The sequence below is a fragment of the Daphnia pulicaria genome, chromosome 9 (genome assembly GCF_021234035.1).
Source record: "Daphnia pulicaria isolate SC F1-1A chromosome 9, SC_F0-13Bv2, whole genome shotgun sequence".
Lineage (NCBI taxonomy): Eukaryota > Metazoa > Arthropoda > Branchiopoda > Diplostraca > Daphniidae > Daphnia > Daphnia pulicaria.
In genome coordinates, this window is record NC_060921.1 from 2040677 (window position 1) to 2064611 (window position 23935).

At 39.8% G+C, this 23935-nt stretch overlaps 10 protein-coding genes across 14 annotated transcripts; 3 read left to right on the forward strand and 7 right to left on the reverse strand.

Annotated features, from left to right (window-relative positions):
* The first annotated feature begins 9 nt into the window (after nucleotides 1-9).
* On the forward strand, nucleotides 10-1757 carry LOC124313196. The gene is made up of 9 exons (XM_046777987.1): nucleotides 10-142; nucleotides 217-360; nucleotides 435-600; nucleotides 696-844; nucleotides 914-1054; nucleotides 1123-1209; nucleotides 1285-1411; nucleotides 1520-1607; nucleotides 1687-1757. Exons 1-9 carry the CDS (start codon nucleotides 17-19, stop codon nucleotides 1742-1744), a joined length of 1086 nt encoding a protein of 361 aa, XP_046633943.1. The 5' UTR covers nucleotides 10-16; the 3' UTR covers nucleotides 1745-1757.
* A 35-nt stretch (nucleotides 1758-1792) lies between these two features.
* LOC124313467 (microsomal glutathione S-transferase 3-like) lies at nucleotides 1793-3014 on the reverse strand. Its single transcript, XM_046778410.1, has 4 exons — nucleotides 2832-3014; nucleotides 2607-2763; nucleotides 2410-2540; nucleotides 1793-2327 (listed from the first exon to the last, which is right to left on the reverse strand). The coding sequence occupies exons 1-4, from the start codon at nucleotides 2860-2862 to the stop codon at nucleotides 2227-2229; spliced, it is 420 nt and encodes a 139-aa protein (XP_046634366.1). The 5' UTR covers nucleotides 2863-3014; the 3' UTR covers nucleotides 1793-2226.
* Nucleotides 3015-3290: 276 nt separating this feature from the next.
* Nucleotides 3291-4281, reverse strand: LOC124313442 (microsomal glutathione S-transferase 3-like). Its single transcript, XM_046778373.1, has 4 exons — nucleotides 4120-4281; nucleotides 3860-3983; nucleotides 3551-3791; nucleotides 3291-3488 (listed from the first exon to the last, which is right to left on the reverse strand). The coding sequence occupies exons 1-4, from the start codon at nucleotides 4125-4127 to the stop codon at nucleotides 3388-3390; spliced, it is 474 nt and encodes a 157-aa protein (XP_046634329.1). The 5' UTR covers nucleotides 4128-4281; the 3' UTR covers nucleotides 3291-3387.
* A 105-nt stretch (nucleotides 4282-4386) lies between these two features.
* LOC124313137 (microsomal glutathione S-transferase 3-like) lies at nucleotides 4387-10634 on the reverse strand. 4 transcript variants are annotated; one of them, XR_006910678.1, is made up of 12 exons: nucleotides 9699-10634; nucleotides 9509-9637; nucleotides 9330-9441; nucleotides 8998-9266; nucleotides 8824-8920; nucleotides 7894-8736; nucleotides 7703-7828; nucleotides 7037-7597; nucleotides 6225-6952; nucleotides 6092-6158; nucleotides 5899-6018; nucleotides 5651-5834 (listed from the first exon to the last, which is right to left on the reverse strand). XR_006910678.1 is itself a non-coding variant. In XM_046777883.1 (8 exons), the coding sequence occupies exons 4-8, from the start codon at nucleotides 5448-5450 to the stop codon at nucleotides 4522-4524; spliced, it is 477 nt and encodes a 158-aa protein (XP_046633839.1). In that variant the 5' UTR covers nucleotides 5451-5834; nucleotides 5899-6018; nucleotides 6092-6158; nucleotides 6225-6367; the 3' UTR covers nucleotides 4387-4521. The 4 variants fall into 4 exon arrangements, 1 of the variants encoding a protein (XP_046633839.1); XM_046777883.1 differs by lacking the exons at nucleotides 7037-7597; nucleotides 7703-7828; nucleotides 7894-8736; ... (3 more) ...; nucleotides 9509-9637; nucleotides 9699-10634 and adding exons at nucleotides 4387-4622; nucleotides 4745-4875; nucleotides 4956-5065; nucleotides 5148-5274 and having other exon boundaries at nucleotides 5443-5834; nucleotides 6225-6367; XR_006910676.1 differs by lacking the exons at nucleotides 8824-8920; nucleotides 8998-9266; nucleotides 9330-9441; nucleotides 9509-9637; nucleotides 9699-10634.
* Nucleotides 6516-23734, forward strand: LOC124313105 (lactosylceramide 1,3-N-acetyl-beta-D-glucosaminyltransferase A-like). Of its 2 annotated transcripts, XM_046777837.1 has the most exons (4): nucleotides 6516-6528; nucleotides 22443-22998; nucleotides 23095-23296; nucleotides 23365-23734. In XM_046777837.1, exons 2-4 carry the CDS (start codon nucleotides 22476-22478, stop codon nucleotides 23621-23623), a joined length of 984 nt encoding a protein of 327 aa, XP_046633793.1. In that variant the 5' UTR covers nucleotides 6516-6528; nucleotides 22443-22475; the 3' UTR covers nucleotides 23624-23734. The 2 variants fall into 2 exon arrangements, with proteins under 2 accessions (XP_046633793.1, XP_046633792.1); XM_046777836.1 differs by lacking the exon at nucleotides 6516-6528 and having other exon boundaries at nucleotides 22072-22998.
* Nucleotides 10922-11997, reverse strand: LOC124313349. Its single transcript, XM_046778231.1, has 3 exons — nucleotides 11420-11997; nucleotides 11217-11348; nucleotides 10922-11120 (listed from the first exon to the last, which is right to left on the reverse strand). Exons 1-3 carry the CDS (start codon nucleotides 11843-11845, stop codon nucleotides 11022-11024), a joined length of 657 nt encoding a protein of 218 aa, XP_046634187.1. The 5' UTR covers nucleotides 11846-11997; the 3' UTR covers nucleotides 10922-11021.
* On the reverse strand, nucleotides 12123-13899 carry LOC124313173 (flocculation protein FLO11-like). The gene is made up of 5 exons (XM_046777952.1): nucleotides 13270-13899; nucleotides 13085-13210; nucleotides 12729-13011; nucleotides 12474-12643; nucleotides 12123-12395 (listed from the first exon to the last, which is right to left on the reverse strand). The coding sequence occupies exons 1-5, from the start codon at nucleotides 13675-13677 to the stop codon at nucleotides 12234-12236; spliced, it is 1149 nt and encodes a 382-aa protein (XP_046633908.1). The 5' UTR covers nucleotides 13678-13899; the 3' UTR covers nucleotides 12123-12233.
* Nucleotides 13985-17865, reverse strand: LOC124312978 (mucin-2-like). The gene is made up of 9 exons (XM_046777604.1): nucleotides 17791-17865; nucleotides 16487-16830; nucleotides 16297-16422; nucleotides 15958-16240; nucleotides 15538-15896; nucleotides 15351-15476; nucleotides 14579-15275; nucleotides 14328-14497; nucleotides 13985-14257 (listed from the first exon to the last, which is right to left on the reverse strand). The coding sequence occupies exons 2-9, from the start codon at nucleotides 16505-16507 to the stop codon at nucleotides 14096-14098; spliced, it is 1944 nt and encodes a 647-aa protein (XP_046633560.1). The 5' UTR covers nucleotides 16508-16830; nucleotides 17791-17865; the 3' UTR covers nucleotides 13985-14095.
* LOC124313218 (seizure 6-like protein) lies at nucleotides 17894-19381 on the reverse strand. The gene is made up of 5 exons (XM_046778024.1): nucleotides 18902-19381; nucleotides 18702-18827; nucleotides 18515-18635; nucleotides 18273-18442; nucleotides 17894-18199 (listed from the first exon to the last, which is right to left on the reverse strand). Exons 1-5 carry the CDS (start codon nucleotides 19298-19300, stop codon nucleotides 18038-18040), a joined length of 978 nt encoding a protein of 325 aa, XP_046633980.1. The 5' UTR covers nucleotides 19301-19381; the 3' UTR covers nucleotides 17894-18037.
* Nucleotides 20033-21774, forward strand: LOC124313101 (beta-1,3-galactosyltransferase 5-like). The gene is made up of 3 exons (XM_046777830.1): nucleotides 20033-21119; nucleotides 21212-21416; nucleotides 21503-21774. The coding sequence occupies exons 1-3, from the start codon at nucleotides 20240-20242 to the stop codon at nucleotides 21720-21722; spliced, it is 1305 nt and encodes a 434-aa protein (XP_046633786.1). The 5' UTR covers nucleotides 20033-20239; the 3' UTR covers nucleotides 21723-21774.
* Nucleotides 23735-23935: the final 201 nt, after the last annotated feature.

A 23935-nucleotide genomic window follows, 5' to 3' on the forward strand; every position in this document is an offset into this window, starting at 1 on the left:
ACTAAAAAGTCCCGACATGGAACGTTCGAAAGTTATCGCATTGCTATTGGTGGCGATGCATTGGACGTGCAGGATCGAATCGTCGCGTGTCGGACGTCACACTACAATTGAAAGACATTCCGACGTGGATCACGATTTGCAGGTATTCAATTATGGCCTAAATAAAATTGATTTTTTTAATAGAATGCAATTAATTTGAACTTATTGTGAGAGTAGACTCGCCTGGGTAGCGTCAATAGCTTGGAGGCATTGATACTAGAAACCATTCGAGTTGGTGGCGTCGAAATTTGTTCGTCTCCTTTTGCTCAAAGTGTCATGCTGGGAACCTGGCGACAAGTCACACCGGATCGCGATGAATTAGTGAATGATTTATACCTACACATGTTAAATGAATCCAACCCACTTATCAAAAAAAGTTGCAATCAAATTTATAGAGAGACAACAAAGAACTTCGAAAGACCTGCTACAATGCATTGCTGAAGGAAAACCCCGCCAGCGCTGAATCCATGCCAAATCCCGAAGAAGAATTATCCAGCGATAGTCCGAAAAACCATGATCAAGAATTGACATTCACGCTGCTCAAGCCACCAACCACCCATGGTGAATATGTACACCTATACAAACAATTAAAACAGAACGTGCGCTGTTCGAATTAAAGAAAAAACAAAATTAACGAACGAATTTGAAAATGAAAGTTGCGGTCCCGCTGTCCCGGATGTCGCGACTGGGACCACAACCGAAATCTGCGCCGGCACCTAAAAGGGAACCAGCAGCCAATCCAGAAGTCTTACAAAAGGCCAATGAAATTATCAAGGATCGTTCGGCTGATTGTAAACCGCGCAAGGTATAAACAGGGTTGAATAACTGATGAAACTGATTTTTGAAAACTTTATGCAACCACATTTGATTACAGATTCCTGTTGAGATACCCAAAGAACCCAATGTAAGTTGGCTGCCTACCTGCGCGTTGGTGGAACGTTGTGGCGGCTGTTGCAAACACGAGAGGCTTCACTGCGTCCCCGTTCCCGAAGACATCACTATGATGAAGAAGAAGGTATGTATCTAATAACCTCTTATTATTTAAAAAAAAAGTTAATTGTTTTGACACTTTTCGCCGTTTAGGTTATTGCTGTTAATAACAAAGGGGTTTACGTAAATGTCACACACGTTAATATCGAAAAACACAATAAGTGCAAGTGCCAGTGTAAGGTAAGTTGCAAAAATGACTGAGTGTAAAGTAATAGCGGGTTACAAACGAATGAGCACTGATTTCAAAACTACCAGGTGAAAGCATCGGACTGCAACGCACTGCAGCACTACGATAAGGATAACTGTCGGTGTGTTTGCAAACAGACCGCCGGATCCAAACCTGGAAGTAAACCCAAACAGCCAACATGCAAATCCCCTCTCTGTACGTACCAATCAAAAACATATTATTGCATTGGCAATTTAAAAAAAAAAAAAACGACCTTAAAGAGAAGAAATAAGAATTAATATTTTTCTCTTATATTGAATTTAGATTGGGATGAGCGGAGCTGTAAATGCCGTTGTCCACAAACTGAGGTTGAATGTTCGACAGGTTCCTTTTACTCTTCGGAACAGTGCCGGTACATATCTCGTTCAATTTTTTAAACTCAAGTATAGTTTTAATAAATTTAACACTATTACTGTTTCCATCCACATTAGGTGCGTTACGGCCAGTGAGATAGTTGAAATTGAAGACGAAAAAAAAAAGCGAATGTGAAAAATTATGAAAACATACAATATTAGGGATATATGGAATTATCAACAATTTATCGACTAGAAATTTGCGATGCTTATTTATTTTGGGTCTTAAATGTTTTCAATTTACCAGTGCCTATACCAGTGAATAAGAGTAAACTTATCTGGATTACAAGAAGACACCTGGGTTTTAAGTTTCCTTTTTTTAGTGATATAACATTTTTTATGTGATAGTTTCATTTTTATTACTTTTAATCAACTATTCTGTTTTACAAAAAATGTTTGATCCATAAACCACCAAAGTGAAATTATTAATAATTGTTTTGAAATTCATAAAAATAACAAAATGTAGAAAAACTTGGTAATCAGTGAACATATTAGAAATTACTGATTTTTTTAGAGAAGTGCTATGATTTGTGAAAATTCAAGTGACTAGCTGCCATACTGCCCACACATCTAGGTAATATTGGAGCTAAACGAAAGAGAATTTAATTGCTTCACTTTTCAGTAGAACTCTAGGAGTTTAAAGGCGAAACATAGAGATGTTCCCAACATGGTTAACAGTCCAATATAACTGTATCCCCCTCTCATTCTTTTGGCAGGATCTGTTATTATGTAATATTATCATCAATATTTTAGTTATATATAAGTCTCAAATGTATGTTATTTGAATGGGCATGAACTTACCACCAGTGTAATACCCCAAACTGTAAGACACCTTGCCCGCAATCCAAACCAGACCTGCCACTGCTGTAACCAATGGATATTGAAGGCCTCCAATAAACAGCAGCATTAGAAACTGTGGGTAATTCTCCAGTCTGTTGAAATAACGACAATGATTAGGTAAAAATAGTTCTACCTGCTTCAAATGAATTATTAGTTACGTGTTTTGGTGAGCTCTTTGATAGCAATTAAACAGGGTGTTGTCATTTGAGTACATTGTAGGATAGGTAATCTTGAACTTCTTCCTCATCTTTCCAACCTGAATTCCTTGCCAAGTGAGGAGAAAAGCAGATGCAATTCCGACAAGAATAACCGAGCCTAGTATAAGAATTTAAAATCAAGAATATGACAGAGATATAGCCATACAACAAATAGTAATAACCTACCATAATGCGGTAATAATTCAATAGCCACCATGTTGACTGCAAACCAAATACAGTTTTGACACAAGCAGACGAAAAAGCGCGCTGATTAAGCAAAATTTAAACAAGTGATTCGCGAAGCGCGACGGGTAAATATAAATTTTCAATTTTTAAAGCGCACAATAAATACTTGTGTCGATGACAAAATTTATTTCACGTATGTCTCGAAAATCTACTCTTACATGTATTTTATCATCAGTCAACATACGCTGTCGATTGTACAACGACAAGCATACAACGCTTGGGGGCTTGGTTTTTATCATCATCACCGTGATGCAGCACAAGTCAACGTTCTAGTCGCTTCGCTGCTTATCTTGTGCTGGCAGATCGACGTTGGTTAAAAATTACATAGTTTTTAACCGCAAATGTGTCGTCGACCAAAAAACCAATATTTTCATTTGATTAAAATGCTTTTCTTATAACTGAATTTTAAAAAATATGTAATAGTAATACTGAATTTTCAAGCACATAAATGTGTGGCTAAAAGCCTCTATAGAATTAATACCGACTGGCACACAAACTAACGCCATTTTATAAGTCTAACTGCTAGCATAATCGAAGAAGTTGCTAGTGTTAGGATGGATAAGTTTCCGAATGCTCCACGTACACGTTTCTTTGGATCTAAATAAAAACACAGACATTAATTTATGTTTAAGACCCAGATATTTTAAATTGTATATTACCGCCGGTGTAGTATCCAAGGGAATAAATCACTCTGCCAATAATCCATACGACTCCTGCCACGGATGACGGGATAGGATGTTGTAATCCTCCCGTAAAAAGTAGCATTAAGAAAAGGGGATACCCTTCTAACGTATTTTGATGGACTCTTTGGTAGCAGTTAAACAGATGACCATTTCCCGTAGTGTCTGAGCTGTACATGATGGGATAATTTATGCCCGCTTTCCTTCTCATTTTGCCAACCTAAATTTAAGCAAATTCGTTACAAAAATGACTCAGTTTGTTTTGCCTTATGAATTATGAGTTTAAACCTGAAACGCTTGCCATGTCAAGAGAAATCCGGAAGCCACGCCTGTAAGAATAACATACCCATATGCAGGATTTACTTTAATAATTGCAGGTCCTAAATCCGAAAATGAAGCAAATGTGCTGTACCTGCAAAATCATTCAAAGTTGAAATATTAACTATACAGATAAGGGAATAAACCATAAGGCTGTGTATACTATACATGATTAGAATGGTACAGAAATTTAGATAAAAATAACATTTGAAATAGGAACTCGTACGTACGCTGCCATTGTGTTGTTTTGTACAATAAGACGGGAGCGGAATTCGTTTGGTGATTTTTAGCTGAAAGAATCTAACTAATTCCACACAACCAGCGTAAAGCACACAATCTCTCCATCTTATCAGGTGATACTGATCGCCACTCGAGATTAGAGCGGTACAAGTTGTTCACATGCACTACTGGAGTGCACGTAAAAAATATGTTCCGGCAACTTTAGTGTGATGATTGCATGCTGGTAACATTAGACTACAATAGAGAGTCTTATTCCGTTTTCATATGCTACACGTGTGTATTTAGCAAGATGACTGTAATTTCTACGGCGGATATTCAACGGATACAAGTAATAACAACCATTTGATTCTTAAAAATCTAAAAGTGTGTCGGTCATTGTTCTCAAGGATCTTTTATAACCAACCAAGAAGTTTGGCTCCGAACATGCTTGATGAGCCGAAAAGTATGGCTAGTCCGAGATAGCCAAACGAACCGCGCATGCGCTTCGTGGGATCTACACATGTAATGAAACCAAAGAGGAATATGTAGAAGAATTTTTTGTTGAGAAAAGAAATAACAATGAGAAGATAGAGAAAGAAAAATGTGTTTGACTGCATGTGTCTTCTTTTAGCATACCTCCAGTGTAGTACCCCTTCGAATAAGCAACTCTGCCAGCAATCCATACAGCACCCCCAAGAGCTGCAGGAATAGGGTATTGCAATCCTCCAGTAAATAAAAGCATCAACACAAGTGGATAATTCTCCAACCTTTTACAAGAGGTTAATAGATATTAGTATGAAACAAGGACAGTTGTTTCTCCCTGTTGATAACTCTACATGGTACTCACGTATTTTGATGAGCTCTCTGATAACAATTGAATAACTGTCCATTACCCGTGGTTTCGGGGCTGTACATAATGGGGTAGTGGATACCAAACCTCCTCCTCATTTTTCCAACCTGTTGGGAAAATAAATTAGTAGGTCAAACATTTATTTGTGACCCAGTCTGTATATAGTCAATGCTTTTAAATATTATTTACCTGAATTGACTGCCAGGCCAAGAGAATTCCTGAGGCAATGCCAGCAAACACAACATAGCCGTAATCAGATGGGATTTCCACAAAGGTGCCTGTTCCAGAAGCTAACACGGTAGCGAATTTGCTGCAACTACAAAAAAGTAATATATAATAAATATATTATGTCATTAAAACTAAAATGCTTAACTCATCTATAAACATAGCCTAAATCAAACCTTAAAACAAGCAAAGCATACAACACATGAAGGGTAAATTAAACAAAAAATTACACACAGAAATTAATCTGGAGTTAACTTACACGACCATTTTGAGCAACGCAAATTTCACTACTTTTCAATAAAAACCCTGATGAATGAACTGAGCACAAGAGCAAAGACAAGACGAAATCTTAACGTTTGTTCATGGGTTTGTTTCATTTTTACGTTTCGCAAAGAGAAACTGCTGTCGATTTTCCAACGTAAACTAAGCAGACGACGAAAGTGAAAACAAAACAATAACTCATAAGCCTCAGGATATGGGATTTTTCCGTGTATTGTCATGGGTAATAAATTCTTTGGAAACACTTAAATTATTCTGAAATTTTCCTTGACGTCGCGTTCACGAAACAAATGGTCTTAACTCAATTCTCGTCTCATTCTTGGTCGGTTGGAAGAAAACATTATTTCTAGCGCCCATAGTGGCTAGAGCCTCCTGTATTCAAAACAAAAATTTAAAACAGGTGCTTAATTATGATGAAACTTTTTTATTTCGTTACCAAAGGCTCCTCCAACTCCACCTCCGTAATAGACGTTCGTTCCGAATGTATTGTAGCCGCGTCCGTAGCCACCGTGACCAGAACTTGCAATGCCTCCACCAGGCTGGAAGCCGGCGTTAGCTTGTTTTTGGTTTAAAAATTATGAAATAGAAATAGAATAATAACGTTACATTAAATCTTATATTGAAATTACCGAAACCGTAGCGGGTGACTCCGGCCATTGCTACTCCAACCAGGCATAAGACGAAAAATAGGAAAATCTTTGCGATTGATAAAAAGACGGAATTAATTTTGATTTTAAATAATTTAATTTAAAGAAAATTTACCATTGAAGTATTCATTTTGTTTGAAAATAAATCTGCAGTGGTGTCAAGCAAGAGACTGATGGATGTCTGAACTGTGCGGATGTGTTTAAATATAGTCCGCTTTGCAAACGGTTTTCACACTTCGATGGTCATTCTCAACGCCAGTTGTTTTCCCTTTTAGGCTTTTACTTCCCCGAATTCAATGCCTAGAATAGGGATAAACAATGAGCTCTATGCATAAAGTGATTTAAAAGAATAATGAAAGATTTTTTATTAATCGGAAACGATTCAACACAATAGGATGTCCAAATGTCAATTTCAATAGGTACCAAGAGTCAGATAGTACATAAAGTCCTTTGTGGTTTTAACGAGATGTCACAACAAACGTATTATTGTCTTGGCAACAGAATAGACTACTTTCCCTTTCGATCGTGTTTTTTTGGCATTAACAACTCTTAACAAATTTTGTCGATTGTCACGGTTATAACAATTATTTCAATGGAAAAAGACAGAATACAAAAGCTATAATTACATGCATTGGTTAAATAATATCGAAGTCAAACGGTAATTAGGGAGGCATTCAACAACAGGCAATTAAAATGAGTGATACGAATTTTCTCTGTTACTTAAATAAACGACAGCAAGCAGGTTCGAAATCAATTTCTGCATTCGTCATCACATGAGGGTACCTGCACGCAGGGGCGGCACGATTGCGTCTGATTATAGAATATCTGCTTTTGAGGACATTCCTTAAAACAAAATAATTGCAAACTTTAAAAAATAAAATAAAATAATTTGTATAATTTTTTAAAGAAAAATATAATCGTTTTTACTTGCTCCGTCGCCACACAGTTTTCACAGTGATAATATTTCCTGCTGCACGGATTATTCGGGTCCGGATATTTAAAGTCGATATTATCTGGGCAAGTGAAAAAATTAGCTATCGTTGTTGTATCATACGTCATTGTTGTTGGTGATGTGGGGCTTTCTGTAGATGGAATTGTGGTAAATTCCGTTGTAGGAGTCGTTGTAGGAGTCGTTGTAGGAGTCGTTGTAGGAGTCGTTGTAGGAGTCGTTGTAGGAGTCGAGGTAGGAGTCGAGGTAGGAGTCGAGGTAGGAGTCGTGGTAGGAGTTGTGGTAGGAGTCGTGGTAGGAGTCGTGGTAGGAGTCGTGGTAGGAGTCGTGGTAGTTGACGTACTGCTGGTGAAAGTAATTTCGGGAGGTGTTGTGGTGGGTGTGTCTGTGTTTGGGATCACGGTAGTTGTTATCTCTTCTGTTGTGAAGTCTGTCACACTAAATGAAATTGTTGTCGACTGTTGCGACAAGGTGAGTACGATATCATCGATAGCAACAGCGTCTTCGACATTTGTCCCGCAATACGCGTAGAATGCCAACTGACGGCGCACCGCAAAAGTTATATGACATAGGTGACAAAAATGATTATGATGGGTTCAGATAACGATGAATAGCGACGTGACTTTTTGAAATTGTTTTCATACCGATAATGTAGACGGAGAATCACCAATCAATGTCACCGAATGTGTCCGCCACTCTAGATTGGTGATGTCCGAATAATTGTAAAGACTTGAAAGCAATTTTTCGTTTCCGTTTTCTGCCAAGTATAACTGAGTAGATACATAAAAGAATTCAATTAGAAAAAGGACGAAATAAAAGAAATCAATTACTAAACCTCGAGATTGGTGAATTGGGGCCATTTTGAACGAATCCAGAATGAAAAAGAGAAAACGGAATTCTCGTTTGGAAATAGTGTAAAGGTTGGACTCCGCAAAACGGCTATTCCAAATGATAGAGAAGGTCCACGATGAACGCGTAGATAAGTTTGACCGTTGAGCGGTTGAGGTGATGCATTACTCGTCTCCCAGGGTGAAAAATAATCCTCGATTTTCCATTTGACACTCGTCGTTGATTCTTCAATCCACGGCTGCAGTTCTCCGCTTTCAAAATTATTGTCTAGACCGGATGAAAGATAAGCGAATCCCTTTCCTTCGCCTTTAACGGCGCACGTCTGGGAATTGACAATAACTGATGACTGGCCAAAAAAGCCCAAGAGGATGCCAATTGAAATTAAAAGTGAACTACTGTGCCTCATCATCACTCTGTTTCGATTCACAATTTTGTAACTTTGGCCGAATCTAGAACTTGCTGGACGGTGTTATGAAAATAGATAAATTAATCACGCTGTACAGACGGCACGATGCAATGGAACGTTATCGCAACTGAGACTGAGCTTAAGCTCCACCGGGCGTGACAATTACGTTGGATGATGTCGAGATAACAATATAAAGATAATGAATGACGTCCTAAGTCGGCACTTACAGTTTCAAAATGTTTAGGAATTTCTACAATTGTTTATTGTCTTTACCTGATCCGTGAATTATAGTTATGAGTTATGGCGTACATACCGACTTCGATATCCAATTTTTTGTGCAAGGGTTTATTTAGTATTAACCATCAGCCACCTCTTCTTTCAGCCTCGTCAATCCAGGTCACTACCACTCCAAACACTGGTCTCCTGTTTGTTACAAAATTTTATGGTTTCGTTGTTATCTTTACATTATATTACCATTTGTGGAGAGTAAAATAATAATAATAATAATACCAATTTATTCGTCGCATTCCGCGGCACATGCGAGTACCAGGCTGCAGGGAATACACAGTTGCGCATTGCTATTAAAGATAAGATTTGCTTGGCAATCCTAAATTGTAACAAGTAAAAATGTTGTGTTATTATGTTTCTAAGCTTTTCCCTAATTCAAGTTTAAATTTTAATTACCGTGAGTGTTGCTATGCCCTCGGAACACTGATAATATTTCCCGTTGCAAGGGTTTTCCGGATCTGGATATTTCTTTTCAGAAGTGTCTGGGCACGTGAAGGATGCAGATATTGTTGTCGTTGGGACTTCTGTGGTGACGGTAGTCACGGTGCTGGTAGATGTAGTGGTCGTTGTGGTTTGTTCTGAAGGTGTCGTCGATGCCGCAAGGATCGTGGTGGTCATTGCTGTGGATTCGGGGTTAGTAGCAGTCGATTGCGTGTCCATAGTCGCTGTTATTATAGAAGAGAAATATGTGAAAGATGACAAAGGCTTTCAATATTGTCATGTTATACTTTCAACCGACGGAGTCGTTTGCATCTCTGTGAACTGGTTTGAGGTAAATCGGATATCGTCTATAGCAACAGCATCTTCCGGGTCGGTTCCGCAATAAGCGTAAAACACCAACTGGTTCCGTCGGGAAAAAGATTAAAGTATTTTAGCATCTGAATATCAGAAAGTTGTTATATTTTACTGAAAAAGTATTAGAAGATGAACTGCCGATGAGTGAAATGGATTGCGTCTCCCATGCTTGATTGGTTACAACCGAATAATTGTACAAGCTTAACATCAGCCTTTCGTTTCCGTTTTCTGCCAAGTACAACTGAAATCAAATAATAGTTAATTCATTTTTTTTAAAATCCCTTATTAGTTTTAAGAGTTACCTCGAGATTTGTGTATTGTGGCCATTTCGAACGAATCCAGAAAGAAAAAGAAAGGTCACTTTCACTAGACGGAAGTGAAAAGGCCGGACTTCGCAAAACAGCCACGCCAAACTTGAAATTGGTTCCACGATCGACTCTGAGATAACTTTTCCCATTATTCTGTTGCGGGGGCGCTTTGTTATTCAAATCCCAGGGTGAAATTCGGTTTTCAATTTTCCATTGAACACCGCTTGTCAGCGACTCTTCAATCCACGGGTCCAGAATTCCATTTTCGAAATCGCTGTCGAGATGGGAAAGTTCTGTCACTGCTCGTCCGTCTCTTTGTCTCCCCGTCTGATATTGGGAACTGACAACTGAAGGTTCGCCACGTAGACACAACAGAAAGCTAATTGATAACCAGAAGGCACTTTGTCTCGTCATTACTACCGGTTGGATTTGCAGGCAAGTCCAAATCAATTGTTAGCATTGAAATAGAAATTCTACTTGAATCAAGAATATGTTTGGTTGTTCACAATGGAACAGCATGCTGTAACGTAAGACAAAAAATGGGGGCAGCTAATGCAATATATACCTGATAAAGATTCGTTATCTTAACTGAAAAGTAATCTTAATCTACTGTGCTTTATTGGGTCTGTCAAAGAGTGATTGAAAACGAGAAAAGTGGGACCAGATTATGTAAAGATGAATTTCCACTGTGTGATGAACCGAGAACTCAACCGGAAGGTGCCGGTGTATCGACAAAAAACTTATTTTGGTTTCCCAACATTAATGTTTGCCAAATTCACAATGTTTTGACTTTAAACTTGACTCAAATGGACAAAGAGCCAGTAGGACATTTTGTCTTTACCACGATGTTTTCGCAGAACAACACGATAGCTTTTCAGATTGACTTTCAACATTTAAAAAATACTTTAGCAATACGTTAATACGTTTAATCATTTCAAATTGAACTTTACCTTCAGGTGAATATCGAATGGCAGCATTCCGTTTTACTTTTTTTCTTATCTCTTTTACACTTTGTTTGTCTCATTTTTAAAGAAAACAAAAGCAGACGAAATCGACAAAATCAGCACGTACGACATCTAGCTACTAGTCACGCAATTTTTAAACAACAGAAAAGTGGAGCCAGATTTAGATTGTGTAACCATCGTGGTGTAACGTTTAATTCCCACTGAGTAGTTAATCGAAATTTAATCCAGCAAATAAAAGAAGATATGGTTAGGTTTCATGATTTATACCTCTTTTGAGCTTTTATTGTTGAATAAAATGGATTGCATAAAGTACATTTGGACCTTTATCTAAAATAAAAGCATTCCTTGGTTCCTATTCATCTTTTCCGTCAAAGGAAGCTGGAGTGAGGACGATGTTATCAAGGGCGATGGCATCATCTGTATTCCCTCCGCAGTAGGCGTAAAATATCAACTGGCGGATGTCCCAAAATCAATAATAATGTGATTATAATCAAATCAGTTTGGAGAGGAAATTGCAATTAATAAAATAAGGAATAGTCTAGTTTACCGTTACGTCAGTTGGAGACGCACCAATGTCAAGGATGGGGACGGATGATCGACGCCATTCCAAGTTCACTGAAGTCGAATAGCTAGACAAACTTATCAAAGTTGTTTCTACATCGTCCACGGATAAAACCAACTAAATTGAATGATTAATAAGATTGTAACTAGCGCGCTCAATAAAGATTAAAATGATTATTAGGGTATTACGTCCAGCGCATTTGCACCGGTGTATCGTGACCGAATCCAGAAATCGAAGGAGATCTCGTCGCCGGGCAATGCCGTGAATGTCACCGTGCGCAGAATAACTTGCCCGGCAGTTCGTTGGTCATCACGGGTGGCCCTCAAATATTTGGCGCCATTCAATGGAGGAGGAGGCGAATAACCTTCTGCCGGAGAACTGAAATCTTCGACAACCCAATGGATAGTGTTTGGTGAACTGTCGTACCAAGGTTCCTCAGTGCCACTTTCAAAATCGTTATCCAACAAAGCTCGAGCTGTCAGAGGATCGACTTCCAAAAAAGGATAACGGAGCTTTAATTCTTCGCTATTTTTCGATGTTGGAATTTTGCCAGCCCAGCAAACGGCAATGCTAGTAACAGCCAAAATGAAAAATTTAAGAGAAGTGGACTTCATTCTTGTTTAAATCGCTGGACCAAATGACCAATCGTGCTGAGATGGGAACGTATAAAGGACATGCACACAAGGACCCTAATCAAATTTATATAAAAAAGGTCAGACATCATGTCAAAAGTCTTGAAGGGATGTAGATTAGTTTAGACACTCTTATCTCGACTCAATCGAAGCCGATCTTGTTTTCATTTAACGAAGAAGATAAAACAAACTGTGAAAGCATGATATAGCGGATCGTATGCACAGCACTAAACGGATGAAAATGAGGTTAATATTTAAGTTGCCATGCAGTAAATGCTGTTCACTATTAGACTTTCGTGTCACATGCAGTCCATAATCTCTACAAGAACAAGGGTCAATATTATTTAAACAACGATTGGTTGATGCCGGATCAGACGGACGCGTAAGTTGCCGTCCAACCTGCCAAACTGTTTTTCCAATCAGACGTGTGCATTATCAAACAATCGCGGGTTGATGTAGTGACCGACAGGTTGACATTGTAACCACTCGTCCGCAATAGAACTGCAGAGGCGGCCGTGGGTCCGTCGTAAACCTGTTCTCACGACAATAAATAATACGTAGCTGTCAAGAAGATGTCTAATTTGTAAATTTAACAAATGTTATCGAGTACCGTGACAAAGTCATAGCCGTTTTCAGTATTGAAGTACGTGAACGTCAACTTGATGCCATTACCAGACGGGATCGAGATTTTGTACCGGCAGTCCTCGTCGAAACCGTATGGAGACGGGTAGTTTGGTGATGTGACGGTGCCACTAGCAGAATTATAAGTACCACCGCAAACTAAAAACAAATTTAGATTAATTAAAAAAGAGAAGCGGAAAAAAGAACAGGTCGACACATCCTTTGAAAGATTTTCCAATTTTACTTTCAGGAGCCGGTGTAGTGGTCGTTGTTGTAGTTGTAGTGGTCGGTGTAGTTGTGGTCGGTGTAGTAGTGGTCGGTGTAGTTGTGGTCGGTGTAGTTTTGGTCGGTGTAGTTGTGGTCGGTGTAGTTGTGGTCGGTGTAGTTGTGGTCGGTGTAGTTGTGGTCGGTGTAGTTGTGGGGGAAGTTATTGAAGTTGATGTTCCAGAACCAGAAGGCTCCACAACAATGTCATCAATGGCAATTGCATCCTCGGTATTTCCCCCACAGAAAGCGAAAAATATGAACTATGACATAATTGACAAATGAAAATTGAAAATGAGATCTGTTCTAAATAAAAAAATGTAGCGTGAAATATACCGTCACATCCGTCGGTTCTGAAATCGGTATGGGAATAGAGATTGGACGCCATTCTAAATTCACTGAAGTGGAATAACCCGACAACTCTGCTAAACTTGTTTCAACACCACCATTAGACAATACGAGCTACATCAATCGGAAATCCGTTAAATTTTGTACAAATTAAATTTTCTTTAACACAATACCTCTAAGATGTTTCCTCCAGTATACTTGGATCTAATCCAGAAATTGAACGAAATTTCGTCTCCGGGAAATGCCGTGAACGTCGCCGTGCGTAAAATAAGTTGGCCTGGAGTCGCTTGGGCATCGCGAGTGGCCCGCAAATATTTGGCGCCAGTTGTTGGAGTAGGAGGCGGATAGTTTTCCGTCGGAGAACTGAAATCTTCGACAACCCAATGGACAGTGTTCGGTGAACTGTCGTACCAAGGATCCGCAGTGTCACTTTCAAAATTGTTGTTCAATAACGCTCGGGTTGTCAGAGGATCAACTTTCAAAAACGGATAACTTTTTTCCAACACTGGAATTTTGCCTGCCCAGCAAACGACAATGCTAGTAACAGCCAAAAGGAATAATTTAAAGGAAGTGAACTTCATTCTTGTGTAAATCGCTGAACCAAATGACCAATTGTGCTCAGATCAGACCGGACCGTACAAAGGACATGCACACAAGGACCCTAATCAAATCTCATATCAAAAAGATTAAACATCATGTCAAAAGTCTTAAGTTTAGAAATCGATAGATAGGCTAGCAAATATAGCTTGGTAAAGTAACTGTTATTTCGACTGAATTAAAACTTATGTTGTTTTCATTTAGTGAAGAAGATAAAACCAACTGTGAAAACAAGAGATTGCGGATCGTATGCACAGCACTATACGGAAGAAAATGAGGTTAATATTTCAGTTGCAATGCAGTAAATGCTGTTCACTATTAGACTTTCGTTCCACACACAAGTCAATAATCTCTACAGATAGGGACAATATTATTATTATACAGCGATTAGTTAATGCCGGATCAGACGGACTCGTAAGTCGCCGTCCAACCCACCAATTTGTTTTTCCAATCAGACGTGTGCATTATCAAACAATCGCGGGTTGATGTAGTGACCGATAGGTTGACATTGTAACCACTAGTCCGCAATAGAACTGCAGAGGCGGCCGTGGGTCCGTCGTAAACCTATTCTCATGACAATAAAACTTGTCAAGTAAATGTCTAATTTGTAAATTTAACAAATGTTATCGAGTACCATGACAAAGTCATAGCCGTTTTCAGTATTGAAGTAAGTGAACGTCAACTTGATGCCATTACCAGACGGGATCGAGATTTTGTACCGGCAGTCCTCGTCGAAACCGTATGGAGACGGGTAGTTTGGTGATGTGACGGTGCCACTAGCAGAATTATAAGTACCACCGCAAACTTAAAATAAATTTAGATTAATTAAAAAAGGAAAGCAGAAAAGAACAAGTCGACATCTTTTGACAGAATTTCCAATATTACTTCCAGGAGCTGGTTTAGTGGTCGGCGTTGGTGTTGAACAACCAACACATGGAACAGTAGGAGGAGTGAAAACTGTCGTGGTAAACTGTGAAGGAGCTGGTGTAGTGGTCGGCGTTGTTGTTGGACAAAGTGGACCAATACATGGAACAGTAGGAGGAGTGAAAAATGTAGTGGTAACCTGTGAAGGAGCTGGTGTAGTGGTCGGCGTTGTTGTTGGACAACCAAAACATGGAACAGTAGAAGGAGTGAAAACTGTCGTGGTAACCTGTGAAGGGGCTGGTGTAGTGGTCGGCGTTGTTGTTGGACAAAGTGGACCAATACATGGAACAGTAGGAGGAGTGAAAAATGTAGTGGTAACCTGTGAAGGAGCTGGTGTAGTGGTCGGCGTTGTTGTTGGACAACCAAAACATGGAACAGTAGAAGGAGTGAAAACTGTCGTGGTAACCTGTGAAGGGGCTGGTGTAGTGGTCGGCGTTGTTGTTGGACAAAGTGGACCAATACATGGAACAGTAGGAGGAGTGAAAAATGTAGTGGTAACCTGTAAAGGAGCTGGTCTAGTGGTCGTTGTCGTTGTTGTAGTTGTAGTGGTCGGGGTAGTTACTGAAGTTGATGGTTTAGTTCCAGAAGATCCCACAACAATGTCATCAATGGCAATAGCATCTTCGGTATTTCCCCCACAGAAAGCGAAAAATGTAAACTATATGAAATCATTTGCAAATGAAAATTGAAAATGAGATCTGTTCTAAATAAAAAAATGTAGCGTGAAATATACTGTCACATCAGCCGGTTCTGAAATCGGTATGGGAACAGTCATTGGACGCCATTCTAAATTCACTGAAGTGGAATAACCCGACAACTCTGCCAAACTTGTTTCAACACCACCATAAGACAATACGAGCTATAACAATCGGAAAGCCGTTACATTTTTTAAGAAATTTCATTTTCTTAAATACCATTACCTCTAAGTAGTTTCCTCCAGTATACTTGGATCGAATCCAGAAATTGAACGAAAATTTGTCTCCAGGAAATGCCGTGAACGTCACGGTGCGCAGGATAAGTTGGCCGGGAGTCGCTTGGGCATCGCGAGTGGCCCGCAAATATTTGGCGCCAGTTTTTGGAGTAGGAGGGGGATAGTTTTCCGTCGGAGAACTGAAATCTTCGACGACCCAATGGAGCGAGTTCGACGAATTGTCGTACCAAGGATACGCAGAGCCACTTTCAAAATTATTGTTCAAGAACGATCGAGCGGAAAGAGGATCAATTTTCAAACAGCCCACACAAGGGGCTGTTGGGGGATTAAAAACAGTTGTTCCAGCATCTGTATATAAAAAGTCGTAAAGAAATTAGAAGTGACCGGCTTGTAAGTTTATAAAGATTACTATTAGACGTCGTCGATGGGGCGGTTGTTTCCGTTGACGTTGTTGTTGGACAAAGTGGACCAATACATGGAACAGTGGGAGGAGTGAAAACTGTCGTGATAACCGGAGTGGTTGTAGTCGATGAGACTGGATCGGTGGAAGTGGAGTCAGTAAAATCCGTTGTTGTTTCTGTGGTTGAAGTCGATGATATTGCTGTTGTACAATCTTCACAAGGTTTGAAGATTATGTCATCAATAGCGATTGCATCTTCAGCATTTCCCCCGCAAAAGGCGTAGAATACCAACTGGAAACACAATAACCTTTATTGGCATTCAGCCGGAAGAAATTGAATGAGTTTACCGTCATTTCAGTCGGTTCTGAGATGGGCAGAGGACTAGAGGCCCCAAGCCAATCGAAATTATCTTCAGTTGAATATCTTGACAGTACCAGAAAAATGGTTTCGACACCACCAACGGATTGGACGACCTACAAATAAAACCATCAATCAGCTATCACATATAATTATTAAATATTTTATAAAGCGAAATACCTCTAGGGTATTCCCTCCCATGTACTTGGAACGAATCCAAAAATTAAACGAAATCTCATCGCCAGGAAAGGCCGTGAATGTCACCGTGCGCAGCGTGAGGAGGCCGGGGGTCAAACGAGCGTCACGAACAGCCCGTAGGTATTTGTAACCATTAGCCGGAGGTGGAGCAAGATAGTTTTCCGTCGGATAACTATAAGTCTCTACGACCCAATGGACCGTGTTAGGTGAACTGTCGTACCAGGGTTCAGCAAATCCGCTTTCAAAGTCATTGTCCAATGACACTCGAGCAGAAAGAGGATCGATTTTAATTCTCTCGGCTCTTGATACTGGAACGGTAAAGCAAGCTGTAGTAACAACAATAAGGATTATTAAAAACGTTATAAAAGTATGGCAGCTCATTCCTTATGAGCAATTGAAAAACTTTTCCCAAACAGGACAACAGTGTCACTTACGTATACTGCTCTCACAGGGGCGTCAATAACTATTACATATAATTTTATCTTTACTTTTATTTGAAGGCAGCGATAGAGATAGGAAAGGTTAGTCTACTTTGATTGGCACTTTGACAGCTAAGTATTATCACAGAAGACAGCGGATGCTTCAAAAACGAATCAGATGTTAGTAGAGAGAACTAATCAATGAAAATGACTGACGGGGGAAGTCTGGTTATCGTCAAAATATAAAGCTACCGCGCCGCTTAGACAACTTTCTGCCAAGTGTCAATAAGGCTTTTTGAGGTTTGTTGTCAGGTTTCAATGCTGATGCCATTTGAATCCACTTGAAAGGAAATTTATACTTATATAACTAGGCTATACCGGTGGTGTATAAAGGTCCCTCTTGGTCATAACATTTTCTAGTTTCACCTTGATTGAGATTAAAATTGAAACACTGTTGGACTTTATACAAGACATCAACGAACAATCTAAACTATGAAACATAGACAGCGATGTGTTGGCAAATCATTCCAGTCTTCCTCTAAGAATATCGGAATGTTTAAAATTACAATGATGCATTTGCAAAGTAAAACTGTTGAAACTACAATAGTTTGGCAGCATGAAGCAGTTTAAGAAAACTTGCAAGGAAATGTGACAATCATTTGTTGGTTGTACCATGCTTTCTTTAACACAGTAGGCCATGCTTTAACATAATTGTTTTCCACAAATGGTTAACTTGTGTTGGTTTACAACTTGCGACTACGATCCTTACGATTACTTTAAAAGCGTTCAAAAGTGACTTTTTAAAAACATTTAAAATTTACCTACTTTAGAATTGAAATCATTTCAAATTTAATTTAAGTGTTTTACCTTCAGCTGAATTTCGTATGCTTCTTACTTCTTTGTCTTGACTCTTGAACAACTGTGCTTCATTTTTTAAACGAATAAATTAAAGCAGACGACACTGGTGTGGTACATGATTGCATGATTAAACTATTGTTTGAAATGTATTATAAACAGCATTACATTTTACATTAAATTGTCATCGATTGTCATAGTGCTAGTTGGAAAGCGACTGAATTAGATATATAGGATTAATAATAAATCGTTGACGTGATTAAGCAGTGGCGTACGTGGCCGACCAGCCCTTGGAACTATTCACACCGTCGGATGTGTGCACAACCAAGCAGCCGGAACCCGACGAAGTGGTCAGTAAGTCGGTACTTAATCCGCTTGCACGTACCAGCATAGGTGAAGCCGTTGTTAATCCATCGTACACCTGTTTTCAATAGGAAAGTGAAATAATTATTTGACTTGATGAAATCAGTTAACTTTAAAATGGTGTATTATACCGTGACATAATCGGCACCACTCTCCGTGTTGAACTCGAGAAAATTCAAAACGATGCGATTTCCTTCCGGCACCTGGATAGTATATTCGCAGATTTCATTGTTATCGTAAGGATTGGGATAGTTAGGTGATGAAAAGATGCCACTAGGTTCGTAGAAAGTACCACCACAGACTAAACAGAATAAATGTGTGTAAAGAAACGTGATTAATTTAAATTAATGTAGAAATTTGTATGGTAAGATACCTCCAGGTAAAGGTGTCGTCGGTGGAGGAATCGTAGTAGTGGGAATGGTAGATCCTACGACGATATCGTCAATCGCAATAGCATCTTCTACATTTCCTCCGCAGTACGCATAAAATACCAACTGCAGCCATGAAATTAAATAACTTATTTTTCCATTATATTTACTGCAATATGATTCCATACATACCGTCACTTCCGTCGGCTCCGTAACTGGAATGGGACTCGAAGTTGGACGCCATTCTAAATTCACTGAAGTGGAATAACTCGACAATGACAGCAGAGTCGTTTCTAATCCTCCTTGGACCAACACGAGCTGCAACAACAAATTTACGAACATTATACATATTTAGAAAGCTACTAATTCCCAGATGTAAAATGAATTATTACGTCAAGTGTATTCCCGCCAGTGTATCGCGACCGAATCCAGAAATTGAAAGAAATTTCGTCACCAGGTAAGGCCGTGAATGTCACCGTGCGCAAGATGAGAAGGCCGGAAGAGAGTTGCTCATTACGAATGGCTCGCAGGTATTTACTGCCAGCTGACGGCGCAGGAACGGGATTGTTCAACTCTGACTGCAAACTGAAATCCTCGACGATCCAGTGTACAGTCGATGGTGAACTGTCATACCAGGGTTCCTCGAAGCCACTTTCAAAGTCGTTGTTCAATAACGCGCGAGCAGAAATAGGATCGACATCAAGGATCGGTTTTCTTTCTGATTTGATCAATGCTGGAACAATGCCAATAGCAATCGCCGCTAGAAACAATTTGAACGAATTCTTAGACATTTTTACCGTGCTAAAACGATGCGAGAACAATTCAACAGCGGCCGAAACGGTTATTAGTGTTCAAGTTAATGCGCACATAATCGAATCGCTAAGGACAGGACATGGTAACACAATCAAATCAACAGATATGCTTATCTTATCGATGGTCTTAATAAGTATACAAGTTTAAAAAATCCCGGTGGTACGGTCACGGTACTATAAGGCAATTAGAACCCGCGTTGGAACTGTGGAAATTAAAGGCTGTTGCCAATGTCTGGACTTTGTTTGTTTGTTGCTGATTGACAGACGGCCCCTCAAAGCGGATTTGAAAGGGTATGTATCATTCCATGCTCCGCGATAGATGGGCAACGTCCACGATTTAATTGGAGGTTACGCGCGATAAAAGCTTTTCAAAGACCTTGGAATTGGCTTATTTGATTAGCACATCAGTTTAAAAATTCCTAAATCGAGGTTACACGACTAACGACAAAATTATTCATTGGCTAATCATTGGCCAATCGACGTCAAAATTTCAAAAAACAAAAAACAAAACAAGTAGCACTGTGCTTTCAAATTTCCTCCGGGTCCACCATGCATCTCAGCTCGGTGATTTTACAATTAATGATAGTGTGCCAAGTACTATTATACCTGGACCGCTATATAAGATTATTGCGTCATCTGTCGTGTGTTCAATTGTATACACTCGGTTGCAACACGTTGGGCAACATCTATTTTCAAATTTGTCTTTGGCATTTTAATAAACTCAAAGCAACGTCGTCGCTGGCCACTTGAGCAGTAGTTCCTTCGGAGTAATACAAACAGTCTGTTGGTAACTGGACAGCATTTCAGTTTGTTTTAAAATTTCCACCCAATAAAATTAGCGTCAACTAATGTTTGTGCGAAGGAATACGGAATATAGTGCGACAGTTTTAGATTGAACCCTCGATCCTTCTAGTTATTATGGCCGTATTGGGAACTGAATTTCGAAAAGGATTTATTCTGCTCAGTTTAATTGGCATCGTCTACATTTCGCTGACTGCTTACAAAATGAACAGCGTCGCAGAATTATTTCAAAGTGGCGTCCATCTTCTCCAAAATGAAACGCGAAATTACGCTCAACAATTTATCCATTCAGCCCAAAAGAAAAATCCATCAAAAAAATGGTGGTCTGATCGCAATTTCACCGTTATCAGTCGCGAATTTTTCCAATACTTGGCCAGCCAATTACGTGGCACACCTTATCCCGGAGCTAAAAACTACACCAACTACATCGTGGCCCAGTCATGGCTCAAACCATTACCCGGTGTCGTACCTTTGCGACCTGATTTCGGGCCGGTGTTGAACGACGTCACTTCATTCCGATATCCAATCGAAATTAAATCGTGTCGACAAGACGATAAGATTCGTCGCACTAACGCTTCCGGACTTTTTGTGGCTGTTATATCCGCACCGGATCACTTTGACAAACGAAATCTCATCCGCCAAACATGGCTGCGCCAATTAGAACAAAAGCAATTGAATCGCTCGGTGATTTTAACTGGCCACGGTTTTATTCTCGGCCTGACAAAAGATTTGAAAATTCAAGAGCGGATCAAAGTGGAGAGCCACAAGTTTAATGACATCCTCCAAATCGACATGATCGATCATTACTTTAATTTAACGCTGAAAGATGTCGGTCTATTGAATTGGTTGAATAAAGATCACTGCCGGGCGGATTTTGTGCTGAAAGTAGACGACGATATCTTCGTCAATGTCCGGAATTTGATATCGTCCATGAAACCTCTTCATCCGCCCGAGAAAAGTCTTTACGGATCCGAGACTGACGATCGGCCACAACGGGGTAAGATTTTTAAAAAAACATTTTGATTAATTAATTTTAATAATAAATGAAATAATAATTTTTGGCAACCCTGTAACGGATTTTTATTTTAGAGGGAAAATTCAAAGTTAGTTTGGAAAACTGGCCTTGGATTAAGTACCCGATTTACGTCAGCGGAGGCGGCATGATTATTTCCGGAAGTGCTATTAGCTCCTTATTAGCCGCTGCTCAAACCACGCCTTATTTCGCGTTCGAGGATACTTACCTCACCGGGCTATGCACTGGCAAAGCGGGGATTAAAGTGCGCTGCTCCCCAAGGTAATAAAGCCTGATGAGCCCGTTAGATTATTATTCCATTAACTGTTTTTTAAATATTTTATATTATTCGTATCCGAAATGAAAAGCTTCTTTGTGATGTTCGATTATGGTGACGCCCCGGAACCTTGCCATGTTCGTAACTCTGTTTCGTGGCTGACGGATTCCGCGGAACATTTCAACAAATCCTATTGGGCCACTCGGGACTTTTATAATAACGTGACGCAGTGCATCTTCCAGCAAGGACCGGATGGTGAGACTCAGACGGCGGATCCGACGGAAATGATTCATTTCCCTTTTTCAAAGTGATCAATAATAATTTGATAAAGAAAACGAAAGATTTAAGTGAATTATTTTGGAAAGAAACCATTAATAAAATATTATTTGACCAACCTTAGTTAAAATGTGATCAGAATGATTCGGTAATTTACTTAGTATTTGAAAATACTAATTAATGCAATAAACTCGAGTCATTCCTGAATTGGTAGAAAAGAAAGGATTAAACAATTGCTAAACGTACGCGCTCGTATATTTGAGGTGTGACGTAGTGGCAGACCTTTACTAACTGATGAAGCTGGACGCAGTCACGAAGCATGAAAATGTAGAGGAAAATATCACGTGACATTAAATTATACAATATAGCCAGTATGCTTGGTGTCGAAATGTTTACTACGCATTAGCTTGCAGCTTGCTATACACCTGGTAGAAAAGGTGGTAGATCACAAAAGGCGTCGTAGTGAAACCATCATGGGATCAGTACTGAAACGAATTTGGCCAAGTCTCTCGCTGATTGCCTCCGGTTGGTTAATGACAATTATTATTTACTATTTTCTGCAATCACCTGCTGACTCGAACTCCTCATCCTTCATTTCTTCTCGGTGCAGTTCTTCTCCTTGTAAACCGATCACAAGTGCCAGCATAACCATCGATCGGGATCTGTTTAATTACCTGAGTTATTATTTAAGAGACGCAACGTATGGCGGTGTCGAAAATTACACTCGATTCATGACGGCCCATTTGGGTCTTAAGGAGCTGACTGACGTTGAACCACTTGTGACCGACATGGGGCCAGTTATCAACGACGTGACTTCCTTCCAGTATCCCATCAGCATCGCTCCATGTCGTGAAAAAGTCAACAACAACACAAACGAACGCACCTTGTTTGTGGCCGTCATCTCGGCCCCAAATAATTTTGAAAAGCGCGCCACAATTCGTTCGACATGGCCCAGTCATTTGAAAAATCAATCCAACATCAACAGACAATTGGACGTCGTGGGATTTGGTTTCATTGTCGGACTGACAAAGAACAAAACTGTCCAGCAGAAACTGACCGAGGAAAGTGCGAAACACAACGACATTTTACAGGTGAACGTGTACGACAAGTACAGGAACTTGTCGTTGAAAGCGACTGGTCTGTTGAATTGGTTGAATTCTCGTTGCTCCCAAGTTGACTTTGTTTTGAAAGTGGATGACGACGTCTACGTGAACGTCCATAACTTAGCGACGGTTCTTCACTCGCTTTCACCACTTGATCCTGGTATTTACGGTCACAAGGCCGGAGGAAGTCATCCGTCACGGACTGAAGGTAGTTCATATTTATTATATTGCTTCTGCTGCTCTTTTTATTTCCAATTCATTTCATTCGTTTCATTATACCTCCCTTACGTCGTCACTGACTCAGGTAAAAATCCATCAAGTTTTGAAAATTGGCCATGGTTCCGGATCCCAATTTTTTTACAAGGCGCTGGAATCGTCATTGCCGGAAGTGCCGTCCGTTCACTGCTAGCAGCCGCGCAAACAACTCCTTATTTCATATGGGACGACGTTTACGTCATCGGGCTTTGTGCAGCCAAAGCCGGGCTTCACATCCGGACTTCCGATCGGTAGAAAATGATGAACCCTTTTTTCCTTTTCCTAAGCAATTGTTGCTAAAAATCAAAATTTATTGTAGGTTTTTCGTCGATCAACCCGAAAACCCAGCCGACCCTTGCTTTGTGCGCAGTGCTGTAATGTGGACAATGCGGTCAGCAGATCACATGAACTCATCTCACTTTGTCAGTCACAACTTGTACCGAAATCCAGCGGCCATCCATTGCATTCTCCGAAATTACGCGAAGAACAACAGGACTTTTGTGACATTTTCTGAGAGCGCTGTAATGGAGCCGGCTATTCCATCAGAATTCCCTTTCGAGTTCATGAATACACCTTGACAAAATCTGATATCATTAATGTCGAAAAGGCAAATTCATTCTTTGGCCAATGTTCTAATTTAACTTGTCGTTTCCCTAGTGATAATTGAGGTATGATGTAAGGCTATAGGTGAGACCGCAGGTACGACAAGCGAAAATTGCCCTGTGTAGTTTACTAATACCGGTATACCTGCATATTAGATAGTCTCGTATTACTTGTTGTATCGAATGCACCGCTCCCCAGGTGCGTTACCTACTGTGAGTTCAGGTTATTGATTTAAAAATAAGGACGTTGGAAAAATTACAACTTATATAGATAACCGTTAACAAACA